Source organism: Vitis riparia, chromosome 4 (genome assembly GCF_004353265.1).
Source record: "Vitis riparia cultivar Riparia Gloire de Montpellier isolate 1030 chromosome 4, EGFV_Vit.rip_1.0, whole genome shotgun sequence".
Lineage (NCBI taxonomy): Eukaryota > Viridiplantae > Streptophyta > Magnoliopsida > Vitales > Vitaceae > Vitis > Vitis riparia.
The window spans coordinates 22,005,368-22,025,069 of NC_048434.1; the positions used below are offsets into that span (position 1 = coordinate 22,005,368).

The 19,702-nt window shown below is 38.0% G+C and overlaps 3 protein-coding genes and 1 pseudogene across 13 annotated transcripts; all 4 read right to left on the minus strand.

The window, feature by feature from the left end:
• Nucleotides 1–363: 363 nt before the first annotated feature.
• LOC117912630 (DNA mismatch repair protein MLH3) lies at nucleotides 364–11,084 on the minus strand. Of its 11 annotated transcripts, none has more exons than XM_034827311.1 (25): nucleotides 11,061–11,084; nucleotides 10,681–10,743; nucleotides 9,974–10,110; nucleotides 8,285–8,336; nucleotides 8,147–8,194; nucleotides 7,442–7,596; nucleotides 7,271–7,328; nucleotides 7,140–7,197; nucleotides 6,924–7,014; nucleotides 6,663–6,830; nucleotides 6,571–6,586; nucleotides 6,232–6,452; nucleotides 5,229–5,298; nucleotides 5,066–5,146; nucleotides 3,513–4,988; nucleotides 3,337–3,430; nucleotides 3,127–3,242; nucleotides 2,674–2,747; nucleotides 2,354–2,551; nucleotides 1,707–1,751; nucleotides 1,567–1,620; nucleotides 1,343–1,449; nucleotides 996–1,043; nucleotides 604–663; nucleotides 364–436 (listed from the first exon to the last, which is right to left on the minus strand). In XM_034827311.1, exons 3-24 carry the CDS (start codon nucleotides 10,097–10,099, stop codon nucleotides 648–650), a joined length of 3,372 nt encoding a protein of 1,123 aa, XP_034683202.1. In that variant the 5' UTR covers nucleotides 10,100–10,110; nucleotides 10,681–10,743; nucleotides 11,061–11,084; the 3' UTR covers nucleotides 364–436; nucleotides 604–647. The 11 variants fall into 11 exon arrangements, 8 of the variants coding, with proteins under 8 accessions (XP_034683202.1, XP_034683203.1, XP_034683204.1 ...); XM_034827312.1 differs by having other exon boundaries at nucleotides 9,974–10,149; nucleotides 11,061–11,077; XM_034827313.1 differs by lacking the exon at nucleotides 11,061–11,084 and having other exon boundaries at nucleotides 1,355–1,449; nucleotides 10,681–11,054.
• A 983-nt stretch (nucleotides 11,085–12,067) lies between these two features.
• On the minus strand, nucleotides 12,068–14,368 carry LOC117912495 (fasciclin-like arabinogalactan protein 19). The gene is made up of 2 exons (XM_034827084.1): nucleotides 13,391–14,368; nucleotides 12,068–12,788 (listed from the first exon to the last, which is right to left on the minus strand). The coding sequence occupies exons 1-2, from the start codon at nucleotides 14,250–14,252 to the stop codon at nucleotides 12,781–12,783; spliced, it is 870 nt and encodes a 289-aa protein (XP_034682975.1). The 5' UTR covers nucleotides 14,253–14,368; the 3' UTR covers nucleotides 12,068–12,780.
• A 178-nt stretch (nucleotides 14,369–14,546) lies between these two features.
• On the minus strand, nucleotides 14,547–16,216 carry LOC117913329 (citrate-binding protein-like). The gene is made up of 2 exons (XM_034828271.1): nucleotides 15,944–16,216; nucleotides 14,547–15,035 (listed from the first exon to the last, which is right to left on the minus strand). Exons 1-2 carry the CDS (start codon nucleotides 16,214–16,216, stop codon nucleotides 14,646–14,648), a joined length of 663 nt encoding a protein of 220 aa, XP_034684162.1. The 3' UTR covers nucleotides 14,547–14,645.
• Nucleotides 16,217–17,890: 1,674 nt separating this feature from the next.
• Nucleotides 17,891–18,680, minus strand: LOC117913330 (annotated as a pseudogene).
• Nucleotides 18,681–19,702: the final 1,022 nt, after the last annotated feature.

Consider the following 19,702-nt stretch of genomic DNA (forward strand, 5'->3'; position numbering starts at 1 on the left):
TAAGAGCATTTCAAATTCTCGAATAGACTTTTATTCAACAAAACATTGGAGAATAGTTTTTGAAAACTGGTTTTTAAAACTATTTCCAATAACACTTCCCAAACATAGCCTTACTCACCTGGAAACACAAGGAGGTCCGCTTTAGCTCTTCAACAATAAGGGAACATTCTGAAGGTAGCAAAGTGTCCCCAAACATGATAGCCCCTAAATAATAGAAGCAAAGTTAGGGAAGTGTCTGATGATAGGCAAAATTTGTCCACATAAATGTTTCTTGTCGACAATATTAAATAAATATTTGGCTGAATTTTTTCGGCTGTAAGTATCAGTGCTCTTGTGATCAGACTCTGAGATTTAAACATATACCTCGGCATGCTTTGAGATTAAGGACCCGGAGAACAGATGGCGGCATTGTTGATGATCCATCTGTATCAGCAAGCTACAGATTACAAACAAATGCAAGTCAGAGACACACGAAACATGATTTAGAGGAGGAAACCAGAAAAGAAACCCAGAAGAAAAGGTACATCCAAATAAAAGATGGCTGAAGAGTATCAAGACATTTACAATTGAAGGATAACCAAGGGAAAAGAGTATCTGTATTACCTGCTGAAGAAATTCTAAAAGATCTACATCTGATAAGTTGACACCTAAAATACAGGGTACCTGCAAGTCAGTAAAAAATGATTAATATAAAACATGAAATGTCCACCACATGAGAAGCAACTAAGCTCCACCTTGATAAATGTAGAAGTTTGCAATAAATTGTCAGCACTTAATGATAAAACATAGATAACAGATCTATGGATCACGTCCAATCATTTCTCAATATTAAAAAATTTCAAAAGAAAGAATTCAACATGAAAGACAGTTAAACATGCATATAGGATACAGGCAAATGCATTCAAACAGTAGGCCATCAAATGAAGTTAAATGGTCAAAACGAAAATATGAAATAAACATTGAAGAAAAAAAAAACAAGGGATATTGTGCTTCACTGCAAGAAGTGTGATAACAGTTGGCTTTTTGTGGAGAGATCCAAATTCCTGTAGAATGTCCAAATAAAAAATGCAGAGTGTAAGAAGAAAATAAATAAAAAACATACGAACATTTTATCTCAAACACAATTGCATGAACTACCTAGCAGAAATGAACTGGTAACAAGGACTCCTATTTAGCATTTCATTTTTGCAGTGTCTCACACAAGAAAGTCAGACATTGCTATGGTCACTGACAACCATGTCTCAGTTCATTTTGCTTTTAAGCTCACCATAACATGGGTGTTTGTACCATTGTTACATAGATAAATAACATAGAAGGTTTTCTAGACAGACATAGAAATTACTTTGTGAAGGACCTTGAATTCTGAGCATGTATGTTGCAGATCCAACCCCAATTCTGTATCTGTTCAGCATAAGTGTGCAGTAACTGATAGCCAATCTCTGGCAGTACCTGTCATCCAGGTTTGGAAGTAATATAGATAAACCGAAGGAACCAGAGATCGGAATAGAACATTGAACAACAGTTAGTACCATGAAGAACCTCACATAGCATAAAACACAGACATACCAACTCTTGCTCAGCATCCAGATATGTAATTGTCTTCACTTCTCCAGATAACACCTAAGAATTCAACTAGTTCTATAAGAAGCCACTTTATAATGTATGTCTACATTTGCATAAATTCAAACTAGAAAAGACAGTTTTACTTTCTGGCGGAGTTCTTCCAGTCGAATTCTTTCATCCGCAGCATGCTGCAAAAGGAGTAACACTGTTGGTCATACTAAGACTAATGCTTGCAAAGGGATCCCCAAGGGTACGTGCCATGGAGATGTCCATCGCACTTGTGTGCATGCATAAATGTACATACAGGCATCTAATTTGTATGTAATTTGTGGTCTCGGTCTAGGGTGTCTGTAGATATAAGCCCCTATTTCTCTTGTTAGCTTCATTGATTGGTTAAGCTCAAAGTAAGAGCAGGTGATGTTTTTTGCTTCTTTCCATCCCCCTCTGGGATGTGAGCCTTTAGGCAATTTCTGTATACTTCCTATATACTTTGAGGGAACCTCCCAGCGGCAAGTTAACACTATTAATGTTCTTAATCCCCTCAGAAGACTACTATTCACTTCAGTAATAGGCAATACCCAGAAATTCAAAAAAGTTCTGCAGTATTATTGTAAACCCCCAGATATGAACTTAAAATATCCTAATTTAGCAAGAAACACCCATTAGACTACTATCAATGGGAAATGGAAAAAGGAGACAAAGGGGAGGTTGTGGGGGGGTGGACAGAAGGGGGGACCAGCCACCAAGACCAAAGAAATGTTCAAGAGATGGAGAAGCTCGGTGAATGGACCTGGTCAATAATAGCAAGCGTTCCATCAGCCACAACTGGGATAAATTTCTTGTCCACCTGTTGGAGAACTTTGGCATCCTGAAGGCAATTCTTAGTTATGGATTGCGGAATTAATGAATCGCCAGCAAGGTGCAAGATCCCCGAAGAGATGTCAAGTACATTGTATTGATCATTAAACTTCTGCGATTTATCTCCACTCTGTATAGAAAAGAAAGAATCACTAATAAGTAATTTGATAAAAGTCTCATATGGGACTTGTATAGCAATGAAAGACTCATCTATAGTTAAGAAAACCTTCAAAAATTGCTGCGGTACTTAACTGCAATTTTTGGACAGTTATTCCTCCACTTGCTCTCAGAGTTCATCAAATCTGTAGCTTCCTTTGTGGTGAAGTCTAAAAGATGAGATAGTCTGAGATCAGATGCAAATTTTATTTTGGGGTGATGAAAGGATTAAATTAAAAAACAGAAACCATGAGCCAATTGATGGTAATGAATTTTCAAATAACAAAGATTATTGTTAACCATAAATCCTTCTACTACTACAGAAACATTTTGATATTCCAGGTTCACAAAAACCTCCATTGACAGAAGTTAAAATGATTGTTCAAGCTCCTATCCTTTTGAATGCTCACCAATCACAGACGGACCTTTTCCTATAAACCTGATAAACCCTTCCTTGAATAAATATATACTCCCTCTATCCTGATCACTTTCATCTCAAGTCACTAACACTAACATGGATGAATTTTTCCGAAATGTAACAACAGTTACCTTCGAAAGAATAAGAATCATCATCAATATGGAGACATTGAGACTTCCTAAAAATGTCAATATTTTGAATCTTATCCATATCTGGTTCATTTTCCAGCATTTTCTTCACATCAGATCTGAAATCAAGACCAAGGTGGATGAAAAATTAAGCCATCAGCTTCCAAAAGCATTTCAAATTGAGGTATTAAAATAAACAAAAGAATGCTGTACCTGCCATAGAACAATGGGTCTTCCAACAAGCTTGGCTTAAAATACTGATTACATGCACCAGAAGATTGTAGAGGATGCTTCAATTCATCAGTTTCTGCATAAATAAAGTAGGTATATTACAGTCTGGCATCAACATGCCCCATAAGTGTCACACAGCAACATATCAAAAACACAACCTGGAAAAGTGGGGGCATCATGGATGTCAATGACATCTACTTTTTTTGATTCCATTGTCCAATGATCATTTAAGGCCAAGAACTTTCTCTTGCCTCTGTAAATTGGTGGAGCTGAATGACTTCTTGATCTTTCTTTTGAAGCATGAATTTGTCCACAATTTTGGTATCTGAGCCTCTCTTTTTTGTTTTCATCCTTGTGAATATAGGTAGATAAAGGAATGCTGCATGATGGCACTGTACGATTATTGTTGTTATCTTTACCACATGATTTTGAGTATAACCAATCCGTTTCAATACTTAGTATATCAGAATGTCTTGGAGTAAAGATATTATCCAGATTGTTCTCTTTCAGAAGTCTGTAGATATCTCTACTTGGAACAGTGTAGTCCTTAAGACCTAATCCAGTGTTTATACAACTTGAGGATGAGCAGTTTTCTTGGCTGGAGCTACTCGGCATAATATCATGACTGAAAATCCATTCCCCACTTTCACTATCTATAAAATGTTCATAACTAACATTCCTATCAGATCCAAGGCCCCCTTGAGGAGTATTTTCATGGGTGAAATGTTCAACATCCCAAGGTGTGGTCTGAAATAAGCTTTGTGATACCATAGAACAGCATTCAGAGTTCAAAGACAGATGGCCTGAGCCAAGTTTTCCACTTTGTTCAACTGAATCAGGTGGCAAGTTGTTGTCCACTGCAAAACGTTCTCTATAAGTTGAGAGTGACTTTAAAGAATCTCTGGACATAAAATCTAAACCTGTACACATTTCAGGTTTTGTTACGAGTCTGGGAGAGGGCCAATCACTTGATGCCTCTTCCTGCCATGCAGTACCTGGAAAAAAATCAAAGCTCTTATTATGGTCAATCTGCCTTTGCCTAGTCCTCAAGCCATCAATTTGAAATTCAAATTTATCACTCTCCCAATCAGATAGCAAGCTTCTCCTCAAGGAGCAACTCTGCAGAGTAGGTTTCTTGAAATCCTTGCTGGCCTCCTCAACACCATTCCTGAATTCATAACTATTACAAGATAGTGCACTAAATCCATTTCCCATATCATGATCAACATTAAGGGACTCATTCCCCCATGTTGAACCCAAAATCTTGTCCTCTACATGATCAAAGGAACTTTCTAGAACTGTGAATTTATTCTCCAGGAAGTTGTTTTTTGTAATGAAAAAGTTGTCCTCAGGCAACTCTAGGTGCTCAGTATGTGAATGCACACCAGATATGCATTTGGAAGGAGAATCATCCAGTGATTGGAACGAACAGTCAATTTGATGAACAAATCCAATCTTATTTCGTTGCCCTTCAAATTCTGAGGTATCATTGCGTAACTTCTGAAATGGAATTTTATTTTCTTTTCTACAAGAGAAATGGTCATTCTCTTCGGTTAGCAACTCCATAGGGGAAGAGAGGCAGCCCAGAAGACAATTTTGAATCCTGCACTGCCTTTTTGCAACTTCTGACATATCTACAATTAGAAAAATCCGGTGAACTTACAATCTGAAGATGACAAAAGAAAGATGTTACATTAAAACAATATGATACCTTCTTCAGCTGATACAACATTGCCATGTTCCTTCAACAATTCTTTTCCTGATGTTTTATTTGCATGCATAGAGGATTCTCCTGGAAACATCTCAGATGTAAACATAAATTTAAGAAAATAATAGATCAAAACGATGTAAGCAAAATCCTGTTTCATGACTACCATGTGCAATATGTTCACTCCAAAAGCGTGTAACAGCTTTTTCAAGAAAGGCAAGTATGGGAACCCAGTCCTGGAAAAAAGAAGGGTGAAGGATTTCACTGATCACATAAATGACAGAAATATATCTTTGCAACCATTCTACAGTCATGTGGCACCCAAAAAACAAACTGATTAAGAATTGTATTGGATGTTGGTATACTCCAGGTGTCAAATTCAGTTAATCCCCAAATCCTAGGACATGGGGACATAGCTGAATAACCTAATTTCTCATTCTATATCCTAGGCCAAATTGAAGTGTATGTATCTAATATAGAATCTCCAATGTAAGCGTGTCATTTATATCCATGCAATAAAGAATATGCATCAAGAGTTTAAGATAACTTAGAATGAATCAATGAAATAGGAACTAGTTCTCCTTTTTCTTGATCGGATAGACTTTCTTGATATATATTTGACCATGTATGACATATTCTCAACATTATGCCAGACATAGGTACATCACATAAATTGGAGCCTCCTTTTTTTTTTTTTTTGATAAATAATTCTCATAAATTGGAGCCTCCTAATATCTTTGCACTTAGGAATTCACTTATAATATTTTCTTTCCAGAGAAAAGTTATAAGATTGGGAGTTTTTTTACTAAACAAACATAAGGAGAACTCTTCATGTTATTTTTCATAACAAGAAGCTTCCCTAGCTCAATATAACAAATAATGAGGAAATGAGAAAAAAGAAGTCTTAATGACTGCCCTAGGCAAATCCCACCCTCAATATTTATGCATATCAATAAGCTTGAATTCACCAAGAGGAGTCCCTCCAAACCTTCATAAAATTACTATTACAAAATGAACATAAAGAAAGAGAGCATTCCTTTGTAGGCATTAGGCTACTCAAGGAAGTCAAACTGATAGGATAAACAAAATTCTGATTAGCTGGAAACACATACAGAGTCAATCAGCACATGGTTCAGATCTTAAATCAAGGTCATACAACAAATGGTTACCTTGAACTCAACAGCAGTCCTCGATGGTTCAAAAGTTAAATCATAGTGAGATTGAGGGCACCTTAAGTTCAAAATATATGTTGGATATCCTTGACACCTACTTCTTTTCTTGTCTTGAGAGCCACTGCTAGCCTTCCATGGATCAAAAGACTTGAACCCAGTAGCCAACTGATTCAGCAGTTTATGAATTGGGCCTTTGCAAATGAACCGTGAGTTGATATCTACCTATGTGAAGGTAACAATGCATAAAATACTCAATTCTCTCTAATCCCAACCAGCCCAACCCAAGAAAAGTTTGACCATAAACCATTTTTCACATATCCACATAGACATGGATACAGACATATTGAAAGGCCTGCAAAATAAGTACCCTTCAATCAGAAACAGAGGCTAAATATTTTTAGTTGTAGCAATAATGAGTATCACTATACCTTAATGGAGAAAGTATTGCAAGGACCAGAAACATATCCAGAAAGCTTTAATATACCATCAGTTATGTTCAATTCATGAAGGGAGCTAGAATCCTCAATCCCCAAACCACTAATTAGCAGTGACAAAGGAGAAGAGGACGATTTTGTGCAGAGAAGCTCATCATCGCTACATTAAAAACAAAATCATAAGTAAATAAGCAGAAATAATAAACATTTGAGTGCACAAGCTCCACTTATAAGAACATAAAAGGAGAACACCTTTTCAATATCAACAACTTTGAAAGAAACATTTGAGTGTACTAGGGCAATTCGAAATACGCATTTCTTGACCGAGTGCAAGACCTTCTTGGGGCTTCAAATTAAGTTATGCAAAAATAACTTCATCAAGTTAGGTAAAGAATTGCAAATATAGTGATTACTTCATTCAAGCAGGACAGAAAAATAGTGAAAAACAAGAACGTGCCAAGAAATTGGAACCTAGATTGCAAATACTTCCTCCGAACTGGTTGGTTGTAAAATAAATCACGGACAACAACTGCAAAGAACCAAGCCTTTACTTGATGAAAAGTCCCTGCATAGTAATCATTAATCAATTAGGAATGTATTACCTGTTGTGCCCACATCTTGCCTATCATCATCAATTCCAAGATACAAACATTTGCAGCCCTGAAAAGTATGATCAGAAAGTCAACCAAAACTGAACTTGAATGACTAGAAGCAAAAATATCCAGAAGTTGCTTAAGAGTAGAAAGATGAGAACAATAAAGAAGAGTCCATGCCTTCATGACTTTGCGATATCCATTTGGTCTTCCTTGAGTTTTTGTCACTATTTCTAACAATGAAACATCAGAAATGGAGCCCAATGCTTCACCCCGAAAACCAAAGCTACCAGTAGCAGCATCCATTTCAGTCAAATGATGAAGCTTTGATGTTGCTGCTCACACATGAAACACTATTAAACATCACTATATAGTTTGACTAATGAATTCAAAATCTTACCAAAAGGAAAATCCAGTTGTGGATCCATCAATTTAAATACTCTGAAGAAATTCTATTCCTCATAAGTACAACATTAATTGAAAAAAAATTCCTAACAATATCATGTTTCCTTTATTCCCCTTCTTTCTTTTGAACACCCGTCTTGTTCAGCCATAACTTTATTTCCAATTTTCCACACAGTAAACCCAAAATATATACGTTGAAAACAGATCCTCAATGTAGTTGTGTATGTTTTGGTGATTTTCCAATTGCATGACAAAACTGTTCAAGATATTTCATTTGCATTGCAAGAAAAAGATTATATCTTATTCAGCATCTAATTTCACGAAGCTTCCTTGCTACTCATATTTAAGGTAGTGAATAAATGTGAATTCATGCCACTCTAATTTAACCCCATCATGACTACACACACAAGGACATCAAAAACCATCTACGAGCATCAATAAATCAGGAAACCAAATGAAATATAAAAATGAGATAGTTACCATATCTTTCTCCCAACAATACCAATCCATCCCGAGTAACACCAGTGCCTGAAAGTTAGACACATGCAATGGAACAAAATAAGCATCAAATTCAATGCAACATACAACTTTAAACCAGGGAAGCAAATTACTACTCACCATCATCGACTACTTTAATATAACAGGTCCCAACACTTATAGAAACAGACACCTGAAAAAATATATAAGAGAATTTTTAGACTTCCATCCTTTCTCTTGTATAAGAGAGACCCCTAACTATTAGAACATATACTTAAAACAATAGAATATGTGCTTTTTCACATGAGAAGTGTCATCAGCCACCGGTCCTACGTAGAAACCATGCAGTGGCCCTTATGACTTTAAAATGTGTCTATACATATAGGAGGAGTCACCCTTACAAGAGTGAGTAACTTCTTCCCCAAGGTGATGTAACACATCACATTCACCGTCCCATTCAAGCACATCTCATAGCTCACAGCCAAATCCACACATCTAGTTAGGAATCTGACTTTGATTCCATCAGGCACGACCCACTTTTTCTATATGAAATTGTCTATTTTGAGCATATTGGCTCTCATGACTTTAAGATGCATCTACACATATAAGAGGAATCTCTCATTATAAGCACCAAGAACTTCTCCCAACACATCACATAGGAGGGATGAGTATCTAGCACTTATAACAGGTGATTTCTCCCGAATGTGTAAAATTGTCTTAAAGTTGTGAAAACCAATGAGCCGAAAGTGGATATTATATAGGATCAGGATTGGTGATAGTTGGTATCAGAGCCAGACCCAATTGAAAACATATGCAAAATTTGGGCATGTAGTTATGGGACAATATGTATGAGTATGGAAACATAGTGAGCCATGAGACATAACAAAGACATCATGCATGTAATGGAGGGCCCATGTGATGTCCCACATATCCTAGGAGAGAGATGTTTCTCGTAGTTATGAAATAAAACTTCTCCAAAATTAGACTATTGGGACAAAAGTGGTGGAGCCATTGGCTAATTTCAGTTAATGAACCACCTGCTTCTTACTAATAGATTTATTTTAACAAAGGGAGATACTCCAAAAAGGAAAATAGGTTAGGTAACTAAGACAAGCTGGCAATCACTTCTAATAAAACAAAGACTGTTTTTTTAACAAGTTAAAGTGGAATCCACGGTGTTATAGCAGACCCTTAGTTTACTCAAACCAACCCATAACCTAATTGGCATAACCTAGTTGGGACAGTATGAGCTAAATCTGAATTTAATACCAAAATCTGAATTTAATTGGGTTAACTAAGGCTCTTCTTGGATAATGGAAAGTACAAGCACACACAAAAACAAATAAATAAAAAATAAAAAAAACATTTAAACTCAATAATTTTTTCTCCCATGCCTTCTTAAATTAATTACTCTTATGTATACAGAATGAAGAATAATAAAGCATGCAATTTTTTAAATAATTTTCACTTTATTTTTTGTTTTGTATTTACCATTCTGAACGAAGCAAAAGAATAGGATTCCCCTTTGCAACTAGTTTTATTATGTAATCAAAACCATATCTACTATATTTCACTGAATAAGAATGAAACTTTTGACATCAGTAATAATTTTTTCGAAAATTTATTCCCCATCCCCTGCTTCAAAACAGAGGGAGAGAGAGAGAGAGAGAGAGAGGGGTTAAAGATCTTTGTCTACCAAGATGTAGTTGAGTCAAAAGTCCATGTTTAAAATAATTAAAAGACCCCATAGTAAACGATACTTGTAGTAAGAAAAAGATCCAACCCTGCAAAATAAAGCAGCTGGTCAATTAAATAGCATGAGTTTATTACCTTGGTTGCACCAGCATCAAGACTGTTATATATCAGCTCTTCCACAACCCTAGTCAAGTCAAACAAGATTATTCCAGACCGAACTGAGCTGTGAACAGCCTCAGGCAAGGGTTTGATGCTCCTCATTATGACCCAATCTGAAGGAATAAGCCAAATCACTTCAACCAGTGCAATGCCTTCAGCCAGACAAAAACATTCACTAAACCCATTGTCATTTATACATGCAGAAAGTCACATCAGTACAAAACAAGCATAGAGTAATGTTTTCTTCAACAGAAACAAAATTAATCCTGCAAGTACACCCTTCCTGATCAAGGCTTTACATCATCCCCCATCCCCTCCCCAACCCAAAAAAAAAAAAAAAGATGTTAATTTACAGAGAAAAAAAAAAAAAACCAAGGATATGAGATAGATAAACTCCTAACTCCAAATCTTAATCCCCTGTTGGATTCTGGGAAAATGATGCAAGGAAATTTCTATACAGTGAAATTTTCTTTTGGCGGATTCTAAGAAAATGAAAAACACAAGTAAACATAGCCAAATAATTGCACAATAAAACTATACATTTCCATATTTTAGGAAACTAATAATCGAAAACAAAAGAAGTTATGGAAACCCCAGAGGATTCCCAACAATAAAGCGAGCATAAAATTCATTTGCCTTGATTGTCTTAGTGAAACAGGGGATTCAGGGTTTCAAGTTTTTACCTTAGCAACCAAACAAATCGAAGTGCAGCCGACGATTGCAAAAGCCACTTCACCACTCAGAAGCTGAAAATTGAAAAAAGAAAAAGAAAAATGTGGAGTGGAGTGGTTAATGTATGTGGGTGGGATTCCAAGAACCAGAGTACATGCTTCAACTCGAAGAATTAAAAAAAAAAAAAAAAAAAAAAAAGATAAAAATGTATAATGCAGGAATTAGATGCAAAGGCTCTGCTCAATTGATGATGACGATGATGATGACACAATCTCCGACAACGACGAAGCCATTTAGGGTTTAGGGTTTCTGAGGAGCACCGCCAAAGCAGGTTTCGAAATATGAAGAGGAAGGCCGAGGCCCGAGTATGATATCATTCCTACTTCCTTACCGCCTAAATGTCGGGGTGGCATCGGGAACACTCGTTTGCCGCTCTTTGTTCCCTTTGGCTTAGTCCTGCTTGGTACGGTACATATTTTATTTAATATGAAACAAATTTACAAAATTTTTTTTTTTTTTTTTCAACTGAAAAATGATTTTTACTTTCCCATAAGGCAACAACTTTCTTGGCTTTGATGGTAATATACAGTGCATGAGGATGCTGCCGTTAATAACAAATCTTACTTGAGTTATATTTTTAATGTTCATGAAAATTTAATTTTAGTATAAATTTAATTTTTTATTTTAATGTTTTGAAAATTGTGGAAGTCATATACTTTTACTATTCCCTTTTTTAGATTTTTTTTTTTTTCAATTTTGCTACAGATGTCAAAATCCCCAAATAACTAAGGGTGCTTCTCCGTCGGGTACTAAGGCCCAAACAATCATCTACTTAGTGCTGCAACAACAATATATGGGCCGAATTAGATGGGCTAGGGTGGGCCGTCTTGGATTGCAACTGGCCCAGAAAATCAAGTGTTACTGCTCCAGGGATACTATTTCTTCGACTCCATCACCTTCTTTTAGCATCCTTCGATAGGGGGGAGGGTGATCGGAATTCCTCCTCTTGTTACGCAGCTGTTTTCATAGTTCCACATCGAATACATCTAAACAATTACCTTCAAAAACATCTTGTTGGCCTATTAACAATCCGTTTTAACATCTTATACAACATGAGCAATTTTGTTCTTGCATCTGTAAAATGCATAATCTTGATTAAGTTTAAATCAAATTACCCTAAACTCATGCAATCTGTATTAGAAAAGAACTTACCTTTGCTATCATTAGTAAGTGTAGAACGATTTGGTCATCCATTTCTGAATTCATGGGTGAACCGTTTCACCCACTCATCTCTCCAATTAAGGGTTTAAATGTAACACGCAATATTCCAGCTCTTGGCCTCCCCCCACGAAAGTCCCTTGTGTCTCTTCACCTCCCATCCACCTAACCTACCATCACCCTCTTCCTCTATAAATCAGCAGTTCCTTCTACCTCCTTCACAATCACAGGCACCAGCTCCCACTGCCTCATGGCTTACTCTTTCAAGTGCTTTTTTCTTGTAGTTATATATATGTTGACATGGACGACGGCATCCATGGTCATGGTGCGACCTCTCGTCTCAATGCCAAGCCTCCAAGCACGACTACGACTGGAAGGAGAGTCCCCGAATTGTTGGGGCTCTTTGTTTGAGCTCCAATCTTGCACTAGTGAAGTTATCATGTTCTTCCTCAACGGTGAGACACATCTTGGTCCCAATTGCTGTCGTGCCATCCGCGTCATAGAACAACAGTGCTGGCCCGCCTTGCTCACTTCACTAGGCTTCACCCCCCAGGAAGAAGATATTCTCCGCGGCTACTGCAATGCTACTGACTCCACCCCTACACCGCTGCCCCCACCACCACATCCTGTGGATCCCACTCTCACCATCTCCCACCATTTCATCCCATAACTGATATGGATATTAGAGCATGAGTTATATAGTACTATAATTTGAGTACTCATGCTTGTAACTAAGGGGTTGAACAATCATATCTATAAATCAGTGTTTTCTCATACACCATATCCAGTCTGTTTAATCATGGTCATGGATTGGCCAAGAAGTACTGAAGAAGCAGCTGAAATTTCGTTATATTTTGGATTTATCCCTAGAATTTCAATTCCAGAGTTTCACATCAAATTCCTGCATGGATGAGTATTTGACAGATTACTAATATGATACAAAAATCTGTAAAGCTCTGGTACAGAAAATTTTTAACATCTTAACAATGGGTTATGATCATTCATGATACAGGCCGTTCACATGAATCACTTTGTTATTCCCCCAAGTTAATCGCGGATTGTTATTTCTCATTTGAAGTCTAAAACTAAATAGTTGGTTTATTTCTGAAATAACAGATCATGGCCACAAATTGTCAGAATTCAATTGAGCTGATCAAAAGTAATCTTCAAGACTTAAATGTCAATTATACAGTAAAGAGCTCTACAAATTCTGGTACTTGCAGATCAGAAACGGCCAGGTAAGTTTGTTTGTTTCATTTTTATTTTTTATTTTTCTTTTTCATCGGGAAATCATTTTTCCGTATTGCTGTTTTCCTTTGATTGCTTAGAAAATATGGGGGGAAAATGATAATTTGGATGTAAAGTTTTTCCATTCTTTTCATTTCTTTTATTTTTTTTTCCCTTACTATTTCTTGGTCTTCAAACAGAGCCCAAATGTCTACAATGTACGGTTTCGTATCACAATTCACTGAGAAAATTGATGGTTGTACTTGGAAAATTTACCTTGTCCGACGTCTTTATAATCGTCATCATCATTGTCTTCAAATTCGCTTTCCTTCGTCTGACTATTATGCTTCCCTCCATTGCTGGAACCCGAATTTCTGATTATCTCCGGCGAAAGATTTTCCTCCGGCGGCAAACTCTCCGACTTTACCAAATCCCCCGACACATTTTCCCCGTGTGGCGAATTCGCCTGGCTGATAAAATAAGATGGCGCATTTTCCTCCGGCGGCGAACTCGTCGGCGTAGCCAAATTTGCATCAACCCGAGGAGCAACTGAAGGAAGACTATTGTCAGGCCAAACCGACGGCGCCATACATCCTAGATCGCAGGTTGAATCCTCCGATGACCTGAACTCCGAAACAAGAATTCCGTCAAGTCCATGGACTGTCAAGTTGGATCCAAGATAAAGATCAGGAACAGAGATACGAACTCCATCAACTGCGACGCCATTCAAGACGGTGTCGTTGAAGCGGTTGGAGATGAAGACGCTGTGGCGAGGGAGGAGAGTTTCAAGGCGAGACCCGCCCAGAGACAGGTTGCGGAGCTGGGAGAAGGAGAGACGAAATCCCGGCACCACGTGGTGGCGAAGGTTTTGGACGTAGTCGGTAGCCACGGAGGCAAGGTCGAGAGAGAAGACGTCGGAGTCTCTGGGAGAGAAGACGGTGAAAGCTTCGCCGTCGAGGATCTGGAAGCGGAGGTCGGAGGTTGCAATGCCATTTGCAAAGAGATTGTAGCCGTTGGATCTGAGGTATGCGATGGCGGAGTCGAGCTCTTGGTCTGTGATCACGGCGGTGACGGTTGAGACGATGAGCGGTAGAGTAGTGAGAAGAATCAGAGCCGTCGATCGTGAAGGTTTCTCCATTGCTCACAGAGAGTTTGTTAGTGAGAGAAAGAGGTAGTTTTAGAGAGAGAAAGAGAGCAGTGAATCTTTATTTGTGCAAGAGATCAGTTGGGTTTGGCGCGCTTTCACGCGCTTGAATTTGGAGAAAGCAGAGGAAACATTAGGCGTTGGTCTTTCTCCCTCAAGTGTAATACATTAAACTTTTGCATGTGTCAGTGGCCGTTGGATGGCATGACTTATCATCTGAAATCAACGGATATAAGTTTTTGTGAATTTCAAAAATAGTTAGTTACATATTGTCTTTCACAGCCCAGAACAGTGAGATTATGGTACAACCAAATCGTTTATTTCATTTTATAGGGACCGAACATTTATTTGTGGAGTACATAGATGGATGATAGATCCAGAATCAAATCAAACGCACTTTTTAAGAACTTTGATTTCCTTCCAACGAGACTCCATGCTGTGAGAGTCGTCGTTCTGAGCATACACCCCGCACTTGAAGTAATGAGAGGTGCCGCCACGGCACGGTGCCTCAAACTTGAGAACCCCATCAATGTAGACCTTCACAATTGCAGCATCCACGTCATGGATCACATTTAGCCTGAACCACCTGTCATAAATGTCATCGGCCAGTGCCGGAGCTCTGTAGTAGGAGATTGTGCCATTGTAGACTCTGAGCATCAGGGTCGTGGCATGAGGTGGGCTTGCCCCGAAAACCTGCATGATACACACACCCGATGTCCCGCATGGGACGTACCCGTATGCTTCATATTGCCATACACCCGAAGAATAATCATATCCCTGAGACCCAAATAGATAAATACTGTTAAAGCTTTCTCCAACTGATATATACACTAACATAATGTGATAATGTCAAGAGTCTTAACCAAAAATGACATAGGAAAGAAACAAAAGAGGATGAAAATAAATTAGGAGTAATTTGAGATGTTTACGCGGATGCGGATCTCGCTACGAGGCTTGGTGGGGCTGTTTAGGGACAGAGGTTTGTCATCAGAGAAGACCCAGAGCTTGTGGACTCCATCTACAAAGCTATACCTTTGGCTTACTGCCAAGTCGTAAGGCTTATGGAATTCAAAGTTGGATGTGTTCAGAGGGACTTCCACAAAGCCGTGAGTAGGATCAAGAGGCCAGGCCCTGGCTTGGTGCATGAAAAGAAGCAGAGCTAAGCAAAAAGCAACCTGATGGTATGCACCCATCTCTCTCCTTTCAGAATGGGGAGGTTGAATGGAGGCCGATGTTTGAAGTCTGGCTGTGGTATTTATAATTGGTTTTGGATAGGAGGAGGGGATGATTAGAAAAGACAAACTTGTTTCTAATTCTTCCTTAATTAATTTCATATCCCAGGCCCCATGTAAACAGTGGCAATTCGGCCTAATTACAAAAAGTAAGAAACATCACCCAAAAATCAGTAAAAGCAGTGCATAATCTATTGGCAACTTGAATGATCTAAAATAACCCAAACAAACTACTGAAAATCAGTGAATTTCAAACGGGGAATGCGATGTTATGTCAACAGCACTCTGCTCTTTAAACCTCCAAAATGGGGTGGTTCTTATTTCTTAAGCTATACTGGGAAAGGAAATGTCACAATTGAAGCCACAAAACAAGTCTAAATAGGCTGGTTTTTGAAACCTGGAATCATATGTTACATACTAAACACCCATGCAGCATTTTGCATTAAGTCTTACTTGCATTCGGATCTCGGTCCGGGGATTAGTATGGCTGATGAGAGAATGAGGCTTGTCAGAAGAATACACCCACAGTTTGTGAACACCATTGACATAGCTGTATCTCTGGTCTTCAGGCACATCATAAGGCCTTGGAATGACAAAATTGGATTGATTTAGAGGGAGGGAGATGAACCCTTCTGTGGGATCAATGGGTCCCCAAGCAGCAGCTGAGTATAAAATCAGCAGAGTAAGGCTCAAATTAAAGAGAGCCAAGACAACAAAAGAAGCCATTTCTTAACTACTGATAGGGGAGGAATGGATATCAACGATGAAAGGAGAACTGATGTTGGTTAATATATGTAGTATGGTTTGGACGTGAGGAAGACTTAGCTTAGTAGTAGGTATTGGGTGTAGACTCTTTGTAGAAATATTCAGCAGAAATAACAAGGCCGGATTTCAAAATTAATACTTCATATATTAATACACCTTGCATCCTTCTTCATTATTATTATTATTATTATTTAATTTCAAAATTATCACTTCATATTATACTTATCAAACTTAAAGCTGTGAGCATTTCTGGGTGGTGTTCTCATTTTATATAGGGATAACTTGAAGCAGACGTGGGCTTTTCTCTCTCTCTCGTAGGCTCGTAGCGCACCCAAATTTTAGTATGGCTTTCAAAGAGGACATTGATTAAAAGAATCCAAAAAAAAAACCTCTATTCGAATCATTTTACAGTATCACGGAGGAGTTTGTCAAAAAGATTCTAGTCATAGACTAAATGAGAGGCATTAACAAATTCTTTGATGCCCATTTCCTGGTGTGTGAACATGTGTCAGACATCTACAAATCGACAAATATTTTGACCAACTTTTCCAAGAGACCTCCGGGAAAGGTCACTTGGCACATGGGCACCCCACCTTCATCCTAATTTATTTTTCTAGAATCCAATAAGCCCTCTACTATGTTTTGTTTTTAAGAATAAAGTAGTTGCTGCAATGAGATCATAAAACATATTCTTCATTTTACATACTTTTCAGAACTACTAACGCAGATTATATATGATCAAGCATTAAGGGGAGGTGCAACGCCAAGTTCACGGGTGAGGGTTCTAAGTTCTAACCTTGACTTATACCACCGATATAAAATTTGGATTAGTTAGAAATATGTGATGGCCATGGGAGTTGATGAAAGAATAGCGACTAATACATGTTATTTATTGAAGACGACAAGAAATATGTGGGAATATACTCTTTTAAGGAGCTATCAACATGAAGTTGGACCACTAACAATTGTGTCCGATGTCATAGGATGCTTCAAATGAGCCTTCTCATAGGTTTATATAGAGCCTAGGAAGCTTTTGGAAATTCCCACACTTAGTTATCGATTGGAAGAGTGTGTAAAGTTTTAGAAATGCCTAGAGATGTCCACACATCTCTACACTATGATGGAAGACATGAGAAGAATTCAAGGCTTTCCAGAGATATCTTATATATAGGTTTGTACATAGAATTGTATAAGGTGTTTTAGAATATTCCTAATTTGTAAGAAACCCTTTTAAGGTTCCAGAGAGTTCCAATGGTGTCTATAAATAGGTGAGGGTCTCATTTGGCCAAGACACCAAACAAGTGAGTTCCAAAATACTTGTAAAGCTTCCATTTTTTAAGTGTTGCCTATTACGCCCTCTAAAGTTTCTAAGTCAGATGCATTTTAGCCTAACAAGCTAAGGATGGGGAATAAGATTGACTTAGTAAGATCAAATGTTTTGATTTGTCTAAGTGTCGCATGAGAATACTAAGTCCGTGACACCGAGCTATGAAATCCATGAACTAGGGACATACATCAAACAAAAATGCCTAGTTCGAAAAATTCATAGCTAGTGAATTATTACTTGCCTTCTTCCATTAATAAAACATATTTTAAACCAGGACATGAACTTCATTGAAGAACATCCATATCATTTCAATCGCATTTTCTCAAAACCTTAATGCCTTTCCACCCAGACTCCATGTAATATGAATCCTCATTCTGTGCATAGACATCACATTTGAAGGCATGAGATGTGCCCCACGGCCATCTGCCTCTAACTTGAGAACCCCATCAATGAAAACCTTTACTTTCCCAGCATCAACATCATGGATCACATTTAGCCTGAACCACTTGTTGTACATATCTGGAACCAGAGCCGGACCCCTGTAGTACATAAGTGAAACATTGTAGACTCTAAGCATTAGTGTTGTGGCATGAGGAGTACTTGGCCCGAAAACCTGCATGGGGCATACCCCTGTTGTGCCGTATGGCACGTACACATATCCTATAAATTGCCAAACACCCGAAGAATAGTTGTATCCCTGAGAGTAGAATTAACAGAATATAAGCATGTGTTGAAACCAATAACAGAATATCAGCTTTAAGTTTGTGTATTAGTTAAAGATGATGAGTGGGGAGGCAGATTGTGTAGTTTGGCAAGCTTACTTGTATAGCAATTTTAGTACGAGGCTTTGTTTGGCTGGGAAGGGTATGTGGTTTATCTGTGGAGAACACCCACAGCTTGTGAACTCCATATGAAGCTGTACCGCCGATCTTCCGGCACATTGTAGGGTTTCTGAATGTGATAGTATGATCGATTTGGTGGAAGGTAGATGAATCCTTCAGTAGGATCAATGGGGCCCCAGGCACTGGCTTTGTTTATAATGGAATGAAGAACAAAGCAAAATAGAAAGAAGGCCAATGAGTGGAAAAAACAAGTCATTTTTTCATGAAGGGAGCGGAGACGATGATAGAAATGCTATGAACTAATGAATAGAGGGATGAATGGGAGGATATTTAAATTGAATTTCAACTTTGGCAATTTTGATATATTCCTTATTTTCCCTTTCATGAATTGTCTTATCTGATTTATTCCTAAGAAAGAATGAAAAAAATGAACAGTACTGGTAATTCTGCTTGTTGATAAAGAAATCGTTTGATGGCAGCTATGCTTGCCCATGGCTGAATTTCTCACCCTTATTCCATCTCCCATATTTTAGTAGACACATATTCTCTTTTCCTATTTGTTTACTGGGCAAGAACAGCCAGGCATACCGCCATCATGGTGATAAAAAGTATTTCTCATCTTTCACTAAGATGAGAACCAAAGCATAGCCTTCCAAGCTCTGATCCTGGGGAAACAAGAACAACCTTTTAATGAATGATTCTGCAAAATGCATAACAGCCCTGGTTGTGCCTTCCACAGCTTCAGAGTTCTAAGGGGGGTGAATGGAAGCCAAGAAAAGAAGGCAACTGATAATATGAACAAGGCCCGATGTAGGCACATCATGGGTTCTTGGATCAATAGTTGCAATAGTCCTAGCAAGACAACCAAAAACTCAACTGAGAACCATCTATTTGGTTCCATTCAACTAAACTGTGGACAGCAACAGACAAACATGACCTGTTTCATTTCTGCATTGCAATTTTTTTTTTATCACGGGGTCTAAACTTGGTCAGCCAAAACCATGATTAGAAACTAGGAATAGTTGTAGGAACAAAATCCAAACAAACCAACATAAAAGTTTGATTGCATCAGCAGTGGGTGATTCAAGTGATATAGATGCAATTTCATTGAAAACGACAAGGGAGAAATGTCACATGTATTAAGCTGCAAAAAGAAACACCGACATAAATTTGTACATTGATATCAACAGATTTTTTATGTTTTGTCTCTCATCAACTTCCACTGCATATACATTTCTAATTTTGTTTAGTATCCCTACCTCAAAATGGGGACCAGGA